Source organism: Cucurbita moschata, unplaced genomic scaffold (genome assembly GCF_002738365.1).
Source record: "Cucurbita moschata cultivar Rifu unplaced genomic scaffold, Cmos_1.0 Cmo_Scf00012, whole genome shotgun sequence".
In the NCBI taxonomy this organism is placed as follows: Eukaryota; Viridiplantae; Streptophyta; class Magnoliopsida; order Cucurbitales; family Cucurbitaceae; genus Cucurbita; species Cucurbita moschata.
In genome coordinates, this window is record NW_019268528.1 from 1,639,323 (window position 1) to 1,651,014 (window position 11,692).

Here is an 11,692-nt window from a genome sequence, read left to right on the forward strand (position 1 = left end):
AAAAAAAAAAAAAAAAAAAAAAAAAAAAAAAAAAAAAAAAAAAAAAAAAAAAAAACTTGACAACTCATCAAGCCTTATCAAAACAATCACTAATCTCACTCCAAAGAAGATAAAAGTAACCTAATAACACAAGAAGCCAACCAATAAATTTGGCAAGGATGTAAGCTCACTCATCACTTACCAATTCCTTGAGTCGATCAAAATCTGTATAGATAACCCCTGGCCCCCTAATATCATCATTTTGTATCCCATGGATCTCATCAGTGAGATGGATACCACAATTTTTTATAGTTACAGTAGCTGCAAAGCATTTCAAAACGTCAAACCAAACTATAACATGATTCCAACCATTGGCAACCGATGAAGTACTGATATTTGAAGTAATTGATATTAACCACATATATTCTGATGTTGACGATGGAAATTCTCTATTAAAAGAAAATTTGTCTTGATCGCTGTAGCATTTGTTAAAGGAAATTACAGCATGCCCTTGATCTCGAAGCTTTTCCATTCTGTCCACTTTGAACATAACATAGGTAGTTAAAGTTCTTTCCATATTGGGATAGTGTCGAAAGCTAACCTTCATTGGATTTGATATCGTTCGATAGAACTTTTCTGGAATTTCTCCGTTCATTATAATGAAATGTCTCTGAATGCCTTTAATGACCTATAAAGCATAAGAATAGTACAAACTCAAACAAGAATTGAAACGGGAAGATAAATGAAATGAGAAGAGACGAACCTGCTTGCTTGATAGCATATCTACAAAGTTGTGACATCTAGCCAACGATTCACAACCAGTGGCATCCATTCTTTCTATATGTGGAGGGAGGCTTGAAATTTTTTGAAGAAATTTGCAATTCCTCAATATGAGATTCTGTAAGGTCGTGAACTTATGGAGACATGAAGGTAGACTAGAGAATTTGTTTCTCGACAAGTTTAGACTATGTAACAAACGGGTGACATGACATAAAGTTTTCAAAAAATTGGCATTTGACATGTTGCAATTTTCAAGATTCAGAAAAGCGAGATGGAAAAACATAGGCTTTACTTTAAACTCGAAGAAGTTTCTATGAACTGTACTATGAAAAGAGATGAGGTTTGTGCAACCGTGAAGGTTTAACGAAAGAAGTTCAGTAAGGTATCCAATTGATGAAGGTAGCTCCTTTATGGCCGTAAAATCTAAATTCAACACATTTAAAGATGTCATGCTTTCATCAAATTCTGGAAACATTTTAAGCTTACAGCAGCCGGAGAGATTTAAAAATTTAAGGGACTTTATTCTCAAGTAGCTCGGAAGTTTTTCAAGTTTAGTGCATTGTGCAAGATTTAAGTCGACAAGACTATCCAAAGATCCAACAGACTCGTGAATCACTCTTAAATTTGTACAGTTATTGAGATACAACCCTTTAAGGTTTGATATTGTTGAGAAGTTCGAAAGTCCTTCAAGTCTTTTGCAGTAACTAAGGTTCAAAATTTCGAGAGAGTCCAACATGAGGTAGCTTGGAAGCTTTTTAATGTTTGAACAATATCTAAGATCTAAGATAACAAGCTTATTCAAAGATCCAATAGATTCGGGAATTTTTCTTAAACTTGTACATTCTATTAAATACAATTCTTCAAGACTTGATAATGCAGAGAAGTTGGGAAATTTTTCTGACGAAGTAGAGTAACTAAGATCAACAACCTTCAATCTTGTACCATCCTAAAATACATAGAAAAAAAGTAATATTATTATAAAAAAATAAGATCAACGAGCTTCAATCTTTTACCATCTATCAAATTTTTTGAGAAAATCAATAAAGAAACTTCCAATCACACAAAGTAAGAAATATAATTACCTTAAATACTTTGTCCAAATTTTTGATGAGGCTATGTTGCAAATTTAATCCAACGAGATTTTTTGTAATAAAGCAGGATGGCAAAGATTCTTGAGTAAATCCATGCCACTCAATCCACCGTAAGTTATCTGGCAGACATTTAAGATTTGTAGAAAATCTTGCATTTTGAACGATAAGCAATCTTAGATTTTTCATGTTTCTTAACGCTCGTGGATTCACCTCCAGCTTTGTGGGATTAGGCAACTCCAACTTTATGGCTCTAATTGCATCAGTTCCCTGCAAACTCGTAAATTTAGTAATTTAATATTACTAACAACCATCACCAAGTATTGGAAACAAGTAAATTAAAGAAAGTCTGAGCAAGTGTTACTCACTGAGTTATCCGCAAATACCTTCAAAACGTCTTGTACCAACCACAATCTACTCCTTTTTCCAGGCTCAAAAGATTCACCATTGACTATTTTATGAGTCATGTGTCGTACTAAATCATGCATTTGCACCTTGTTATATTCAACCGTTACAAGTGAAAGATCTATGAGGACTATAATTCCAAAATCTGCATTGAAATGACATGCGTTTAAAATATTCTTAACGTATTCAACTTTCTCTCCCACTAAGAAACAAGAAATATCAAGGAAAATCTCCTTTACTTTTTCTTCAAGCCCATCAAAACTTATACGAAGGATATCACTTATATCTTTGCTTAGAGAGTTTTCAAATTCATCTAATATACTTCTCCATTCTGCTTCGTCGTCTCTAGTACAAAGGAAAGAACCCAAAACAACAAGAGCCAAAGGATGACCTTTACAATAACTTGTAGCACGTTTTGAAAGGTCTACGTAAGCACTTGGTGGATGACTTTTCTTAAAAGCATGCCAACTAAAAAGTTCAAGGGCATCATCATGATTCATTCCTTGAATACCATACTTTTGATCAAATTCATGGATAGAAAGTAAATGGTTGTTTCTTGTTGTCACAATAATTATACTACCAGGGCCAAACCAATCACGCCCACCAACCAATGCTCCTAATTGCTCAAGCTTATCCACATCGTCAAGAGCTATAAGAACTTTCTGTGAACACAGTCTATGCTTTATGATGTTGATTCCTCTGTCAAGATTGCCAACTTTTAGATTTTCCTTTAAGATCTCATGGAGTAGGTTTTCCTGTAGTTGAACAAGGCCATTGAATTGCTTTGAAGTTTCCCTAACTTTTGATATAAAGCAGCAAGCTTCAAATTGGTTAGCAATTTTGTTGTATAAAGCTTTGGCGAAAGTTGTCTTACCAATGCCTCCAATCCCATATATTCCCACCATGTAAACACTAATACTAGGCTCATCTTCCGTCCAATAATGGGAGTGTAGCCTTAAAGTTTCTAGTTGATAATCAATACCAACCGGATACTTTGCTACATATAAGGGTGTGCAAATAAGATTTAATATCGACAATACTTCTTTAACAAGGTCTTGAATAAGATCAGCCTCCTTCCTGTTGTTAACCATGTAATCATAAAGAAATTAAAGATGATAGAGATTGGATGTAGCAGTAGATGGAATTAAATTACTTAAAAATATATACCTAGTTCCGAGATCCCAACCGGACAAGTTGGCTGCAGTAGTTAAAGTTTCCCTCCAAATTTGGATTTTTGTCTTGAACTTAGCTTGATGGGTGGCTAATGCTTCTCCAAAACTTTCTGTTTGTTTTCGTATATCGGATGGATTCACCTTATAGAAAATTGGCCAAACTATTTGGCCCTTGGATTTCTTACATTCTATTATTTTCACCAATTCATCCAAACACCAGGAAGAAGATGCATAATTTTCCGAGAATATAACAATAGAAATCAAAGCTTCCTCTATAGATCGGAAAAGAGATTCAGAAATTTGTTCACCCCTGCTGAGCTTGTCATCAATAAAGACATTGACTCCCTTTTGCCGCAAGGCCATATCAAGATGACTCGTGAAATTGGATCGAGTATCCTCTCCTCTAAAACTCAAAAACACATCATAACTCCACTTGAGATTTGGAGAAAAAACACATGATCCTGCCATAGCAATAGAAGTACACATCAATAAGCATAAAAACACTTCGATTTAGAGAGTTTTTATTGAAAGTAAAATGAAATTTTAATGATAAAAGTTGAAGACATAATATAATATGTGTGGGTGAAATTTCTTTACTGATTCCTTGACTTTTCCTTTTAAATTTCTTTGATGTATTATAATAAATTTGGACCCATCATGTGAGAAAAAGAGAAGCATCAAAGTATTACAACTCTTATCCTTGGTTCAATTTTTATTATTTTTTTCCTCGATTCCATTCCAGATATAAAGTTGTTAGTGCAATTTCTTTAGCCTTTATCTTTGAAATTTTTTGAGGTAACCCTACCATCAACATCTTAATTAGAGAAAAGCATAAAACTAAAAAAGTTTTGATGATACGTACTTGAAATCATTGGTATAAACTTTTAGCCAAACATTTCTTTTTCTTGCATTTTTTTCTCTATCATTCTTTTTGATTGAATGTATAAGTTCTTAGCAATTCAAAATATTTTATAATTAATTATTTAAGTATGCTATATTATTTCCATATGCATATTTTTCTTCGACTTTCTTATAATTATTTCACTTATGGTGATGTATATATGATACATATAGAATATATGATATATAAAGCTTAACCAATTGGATTTAAGAATCAGTACAAACCCCTAGATCATAAATACTAAAATTCGTAAATTAAGATGATTTATTGTAACTTTTGTGTATTGGTTCCGACAACCATATTAAAAAATAATCTTTAGATCTAAAATAATCAATAACTCCAAAATAATAAGAATACTTTAAGAAAAAATAAGATAGTATGTAACCTAAGACTAGCACAAATGCTATTTTTACTACATTTTTTCAAATATGTTTTATAAAAACAATACATAGTTTTATAGTGTCTCAAGATGAAACTCTTGACCTTCCATGAAACCTTTCAAAACTTCTAACTTTCATACTTTATGACCTAATTATTCACTACATAAATGTAATCTAAAAATTTAAAACTCAAAATTCATGAATATGAAACACAATAAATTTAGATTTCAATTATATCAAGAATTTGCATGAATAAATGAAATTGGCTTGACCTATCTTGAAATCCTTATGGGATAAATGAAACTTGATTCTTCTATGATTCTTCTATAAAGGGAAATTAATTGTCATTCAAGTTCAATATAATGAAATTTGACTTATTCTTTACGATTTTTTTTTTGAATTTCATATGGTATGGTTGAGATCCTTTGATTTATATTAATATGTTCAAGGAAATGTCGCATAGGTTGATATCTATACGATAAAATCAAATCGCGTTGCAAATTCTTCATGATTCGGTCAGCTTCTTGTAGTACTTCTGTACAGATTTTGCAAATTCTTCACGTTTGGCGTTGCAAGTTCTATTACATAACTTATTCTCCATCACATCTTTACTGTCCTAATATGTCCAAGTGTAGCCATTCATCTGGGAATTGAAATTAAGATCTTATCATGGCCAGCCATGGTGACTATGAGATGGAGCTACCGACAATGTAATAAAGATGAAATATCTATCCCGTGATAGTTCTAGATGATCTTCTCAACACTTTCTTAGGTGTCGCTTAATGTACCTCTAGTTCTTCGGCATCAGTTTTAGGAGTTTTAGGAGTTTTTTAAATTTCTAATGTAATAACACCGATGAGTTTTTTTGCAACTCAAGTTCAACTCCCACTTGCTTCGTAATCTCAGAGCTTTTCTTTTCTTTGTCCTGGTACATAGTATTTTCATCAAAAGTCACATCACAATGTCTCAAAACATAGATAGTCAAAGTTGTTTCCATATTGAGATAGTGTAGAAAGCTAACTTTCATTGAATTTGATATAGTACGATAGTTGAACCTTCTCAAAATTTCTTCCTTCATTCGAATGAAATGTCTATAAATACTTATAATGACCTATAAAGCATAAGAACACTACAAACTCAAAGAAGAATTGAAATGAGAAGAGATGAACCTGCTTGTGCTTGATCTTGACTGGACTTCTACTCAACGATCTAAGTTTGAATTTCTTGATTGGAGATTCCATAACGGCATAAACTTATGGAGAAATGAAGGTGGACTCGAGGATTTGTTTTTAGACAACATTAGATTAGAGAATTTGTTCTCCTTCAAGGTCTAGCTCCTTTATGGCCTTAAAATCCAAATCCAAAAACCTTACAGATTTCATGTTTTCAGCGATTTTTGGAAACTTTTCGAGCTTAGAACACCCAGATAGCTTTAAATATTGAAGGGACTTTGACTCAAAGTAGCTTAGAAGCTCTTCAAGGTTAGTGCATTTTGTAAGGTTTAAGGTAAGAAGACTATCTAAAGCTCTAATAGACTCGAGAATCGCTATTAATTTTGTGCCATGGTTGAAATATAAGTTTTGAAGGTTTGATAATGGAGAAAAGTTTGGAAGTTCCTCAAGTTTTTTTCGTAATTAAGCTTCAAAATTTTCAGAGACTTTAATATAGGGTGCCTTTGAAGCTTTTTAACATTCGAACAATGATTAAGGTCTAAGGTAACAAGCTTACCAAGAGAAAAAATTGACTTAGGAATGATTCTTAATTTTATTCGGAAGAGAAATCAGGAATTTTCCCTAATAAAGTAGAGTACCTAAGATCAACATGCTTCGACATTTGACAATCCGAAAATACATGGAAGAGAACAAAAAAAGGAGGGGGGGGGGGGGTTTGGTCATCATTTCTATTCCTTCTTTCATTGAATATGATACTCTGGATCAAATTCATGGATAGAAAGTAAATGATACGCCCACCAACCAATGCTTCCAACTGCTCAAGTTTATCCACATCGTCAAGAGCAACTTTTTTTTTTTGTGTTAACACAATTTATTTCTTATGATGCTAATTCCGTTTTCAAGATTTCCAACCTCCAAATCTTCCTTTAAGATTTCATGGAGTAGGATTTTCTGTAGTTGAACAAGGCCATTGAATTGCTTTGAAGCTCCCTTAACATTGGATAGAAAGAAGCAAGCTTCAAATTGGTTAGCAATTTTGTTGTATAAAGCTTTGGCCAAAGTCGTCTTACCAATGCCTCCAATCCCATATATCCCCACCATGTAAACACCAATACTAGACTCATCTTGTGTCCAATAATCGTAGTGTAACATCATTTTTTCTAGTTGTGAATCAATTTCAATAGGATACTTCTCTACATATAAGGGCGTGCAAGTACGATTTAATATCGACAATATTTTTTTAACAAGATCTTGAATAAGATCAGCTTTCTTCCGGTTGTTAACCATGTAATATTAGAATTAGAGATGATAGATATTGGATGCAATAGTAGATGGAGTTAAATTTCTTAACATTATATACCTGGTTCTTAGATCCCAACTGTAACGATCCAAAATTTTCTACTTAATTTAAGGTCGCTACTGTATACGTACCATAAACATTGAATGCAGAAGACTTCATTTAAATTCCATAGAACATAACCTTTAACTTAAAACACAGCCATAGACTTACGTGTTTCGAAAACATCTTTAAAACGACGCAACAAAAGACCTGAAATAAAATAAATAAGCATTTAAGTTTAAAACATCCTATTCTATCCTAAGTCTAAGAAAATAAATACCACTATCCTATGCATGTGCCATGATCTCGAGTTGCGATACTGTCGTCAGCCGTACAGGAATGCCTTGCCTTAACCTGAAAAATGTAGTAGCACATGGCTTGAGTATTTAAAGAAATACTCAGTAAGTGACCCCACTATTGGGGTTAAATGCAACAATCACATGCAATGAAATGATGGGACCTATCTTTCGTTTCGTTTCGTTTTCCCTACGGTGTAATCCTAACAGATAATCGTGGACGTGTACCATATACTCTACATGCAGCCCATACATGCGAGTATGGGCTCACCAGCTAGTTCGCACACCGCTGTCCCTAGCCGGTGGGCATACTCTGGGAGCCCTTATACCGGGACCCGTTAAAACTAGAACCGTCATGGCAGCGCTATGCAAGGCATAACGATCGTTGTCCTGCCATTGGATGTACGCGTCCGTACCCTCGTGATGGGATAGGGGTATCTCCCCAAATGCATGAACACACAATATGCATGAGATCTCACTAGTCCTACAGTTATCATTAATGAACATAACCTCGTATCACGTTTTCATGCTTACATGTCATTCTCATTCTCATTTCGTTACATATATACATATTCCTAGTGGGGTTATGTTTCATGCAATTTACCGTATTTCATGTCATACAATTCATACAGTTACATTCAAATATTCATACAAACAAGCCATATTCGTACAAGGGCCACACATCGTCACATGCATAACATATCACATCAATTAAGCAGCATACATAACATACATTCACGTTCACATGATTTCGTACTTAAGCACAATAATCTAGCATACAATGTACCATATCATAAACAGGTCATAACGTAAACACTTCATAGTCATATCGTTCTCTAACTTACCATAACACTATCGTTCTATCAATCTATCACAAACCTATCCCTTTCTACCCATAACCTAACCGTATTCTTTCATCAATCTCTCCTATCCATAGCACTCCGGTATGTAACATAACCTTAACGTTTCATGAACGTAACTTACTTCTATCGTTACATTTCATTTTGTGCATCCTTCTCGTATTCTATCTCAAACATATCCTTGAGCACATCGTACCATAATTATTATCATACAAACCACATATAATAACATAACATAACATATAGGAAGCACATCGATCCATAGACAATTCACACATATCAATATATATGACGCATGCAGAACCACAGGGCACGTGTCAACATCAATATAACCATGCCGATAGTAAGGTCACTTACCTGGTTAGCTTAAGTCGTTGTCACGAATATATCCTTAATGAAAGTTCGATTCCGTCCTTTGAAATCCAAGTCAACCTATGCGAGCTCATGACATCAGTTTCAAGTTTGAACTCTATCAAATTATTTCTCTCGTTTACATGGTTAAAATTCTAATATTTACGGTTAGACAAAATTTAAGGGAGTTCCATGCCCTCTAATATTTCCTATTTTATTTTTAAATTGTGTTCAACAAATCTTTCCTCAATCTTCCCTTCTTCTTCTGTAATTATTTTTAAGAAGGTATTATTCAATTTTGTTAATCTATTCCTACTTCCAAATCTTCCCTTTTTATTTTTATTATTATTTTTCTTTTCAGTTAACAGTGTTCTAGATTTCTATCTCTATTTCATTTTTTCTTATTTTCTTTGTCTTCCTTCTTATTTAGTTAACAATTATATTCTTAGTTTTTAATTGAATTCATTTGATTATATTCTTTTCCTATAATTCATATAAAATTACAATCTAAATCATTGCAACAATTTAGTAGATTTAAAATATAATTGGTTTTGATTTCCTAACCTCATACAGAATTCTTTTCATTTAATCTCTAATTCAAAACTAAATAACTGTAACCAAATTAGTATTATTTAATAAAATAAAAGGAAGATTTAACACACTGACCTGGACATATCTCTTTTGGCCGAACTAAGTCTGTTTAAATCTTTTGTTTTTTTTCTATTTGTTTTTGTAGGAAGAAGAAATTCGGGGTAAATCTGCCTTTGTTTTTAGAGAGAAATTCCTAATTTGTTGCCAAGATTTATTTTTAGGGAAGGAGTGGTGAGAGATTGAAGGAAGGAGGAGGGATCGGTTACCAAATATTTTTCTTCTTTAATTTTTATTTATTTATTTATTATTTTAACTATTTTTTTTTATAATTATTTTTATTTGTTAATTTCTTTATTTATTTTTGGGCTATTACAGCAACTAGGTTAGCAACATGAGTTAAAGCTTCCCTCCAAATTTGGATTTTCGTCTTGAACTTATCTTCATGTGTAGTGAATGCTTCTCCAAAACTTCCAATTTGTTTTCGTATATCATATGGATCTACCTTATAGAAAATTGGCCAAACTATTTGGCCCTTTGATTTCTTACACTCGATTATTTTCACCAATTCATCCAGACACTAGGAACTAGGAAGAAGATGCATAATTTTCAGAGAGTATAACAATAGAAATCAAAGTTTCCTCTATAGATCCGTAGAGGAATTCAAAAATTTTCTCACCCCTTTTTAGGTTGTCGTTTGTGAGGACGTTGACTCCCTTTTATCGCAAAGCCATGTCAAGATGACTGGTGAAATTGGATCGAGTATCCTCTCCTCTAAAACTCAAAAACACATCATAACTCCACTTGAAATTTGGAAACAAAGTCGATGATTCTGCCATAGCAATGGAAGAGCCAATCAGAAAGTAAAAATAATTTCTAAAATGTTGGAGAAACACTTGAATGTAGACTGTTTTATTGAAAGTAGTTTGGGTAAAATTTTGATGATATAAGTAGAAGACATAATGAGTGTTGGTGGAATTTCTTGACAGTTTCCTTGGCTTTGCCTTTTGAATTTCTTTTGATATATTACTAGAAACTTTGGAGCCCACCATGCGAGTAAACCAGAAGCATCAAAGTCAAGAAAGTTGTGAAAGTTTCTTGGAAATTACTGATCATAGTTGGTTCACACATGTTTAATAAAATATCAAAAAGTATTTTTTAAAACTATTTTACTTGATATTCTTTTTATACGATTGAAATGTTGACTCACCCTTGTTTCCTTTTTTTTGTTCTTAAATTTGTTTTTAAAGGATTTTTTTTTCTCTTTGTTCTTGTTTTTAGCTCGTTCTATAACCGTTTAAGTTCACTGTTCACAAATATTGTCTTCTTTGAGTTTTACCTTTCGGGCTTCCCCTCAAGGTTTTTAAAACGCTATGCTAAGGAGAGGTTTGTACAACTTTATGAGAAATGTTTCGCTCCCCTCTCCAACCGATGTAAGATCTCACAATCCTCGCATAGGGTCCCATGAAATTCCACATTAGTTGAAGAGGGCAACAAAGCATTCCTTACAAGGTTGTGAAAATTTCTCTCCAGTAGACGAGTTTTAAAACTGTGAGGCTAACGGTGATACGTAATGAGCTAAAACAAACAATATATGCTAGTAGGGCTTGAACTCTTACACATTCATAACAACTTCTCTACATGTTTCATACATTAAACAACGAAATCTCCACTCTCTACATGTTTCGTACATTGCCAACGAGGTTCTTCTCTGATATCATCTTCTTTTATACCACCCACCCTTACAAATCTTGAAATAATCTATTGTTTGTGACTTCCTATTCCGCGACCTAAGACCATCCCAGAACTTCACCGTCATGCACCCGAAGAAATTAAGCTACGATCTCAATGAAATACTGACTTTTGGTTGTGCCATTATCTAATGTGGAATACTCGCTTTTGGCTAATCGAACAGGCCTTGTTTCTTATTGGTACTTTATCACATATGGATTGAACAAATTTTAATGATACTATAAGACAAATTTTATAATATTTTATTGATATATATATATATATATTTTTTACTTATACTAGGATGGAAATGACGACTCACCCTTATTTTATTTTTTCTTCTTGAATGGATTTTATAAAGACTTTGCTTGGTCTTTGTCCATGTTCTTAGTTCATCCATAAGAGCTAATAATATTTTCTTGAATTAATAAGAGTAGAATGACATTGAATTAATCAATGAGAATAATTTATTAATAATTTTAACTAATTAATTTTGTATTTTTTGAGTTTATAATCTGTAAGGCTATAATATTTTCTTGCACGCTCACAAAAACATTAAAATGATCTTAGTGGAATTGATTGTACTGTGAGTTTACAAAAAAAAAAAAAAAAAAAAAAAAAAAAAAAAAAAAAAAAAAAAAAAAAAAAAA

General features: G+C 32.8%; 1 protein-coding gene and 2 pseudogenes across 1 annotated transcript; all 3 read right to left on the reverse strand.

Annotated features, from left to right (window-relative positions):
- Positions 1–109: 109 nt before the first annotated feature.
- LOC111450404 (TMV resistance protein N-like) lies at positions 110–3,864 on the reverse strand. The gene is made up of 5 exons (XM_023090503.1): positions 3,420–3,864; positions 2,216–3,329; positions 1,842–2,117; positions 743–1,705; positions 110–667 (listed from the first exon to the last, which is right to left on the reverse strand). Exons 1-5 carry the CDS (start codon positions 3,785–3,787, stop codon positions 167–169), a joined length of 3,222 nt encoding a protein of 1,073 aa, XP_022946271.1. The 5' UTR covers positions 3,788–3,864; the 3' UTR covers positions 110–166.
- Positions 3,865–6,009: 2,145 nt separating this feature from the next.
- Positions 6,010–6,649, reverse strand: LOC111450811 (annotated as a pseudogene).
- Positions 6,650–6,738: 89 nt separating this feature from the next.
- On the reverse strand, positions 6,739–11,187 carry LOC111450812 (annotated as a pseudogene).
- Positions 11,188–11,692: the final 505 nt, after the last annotated feature.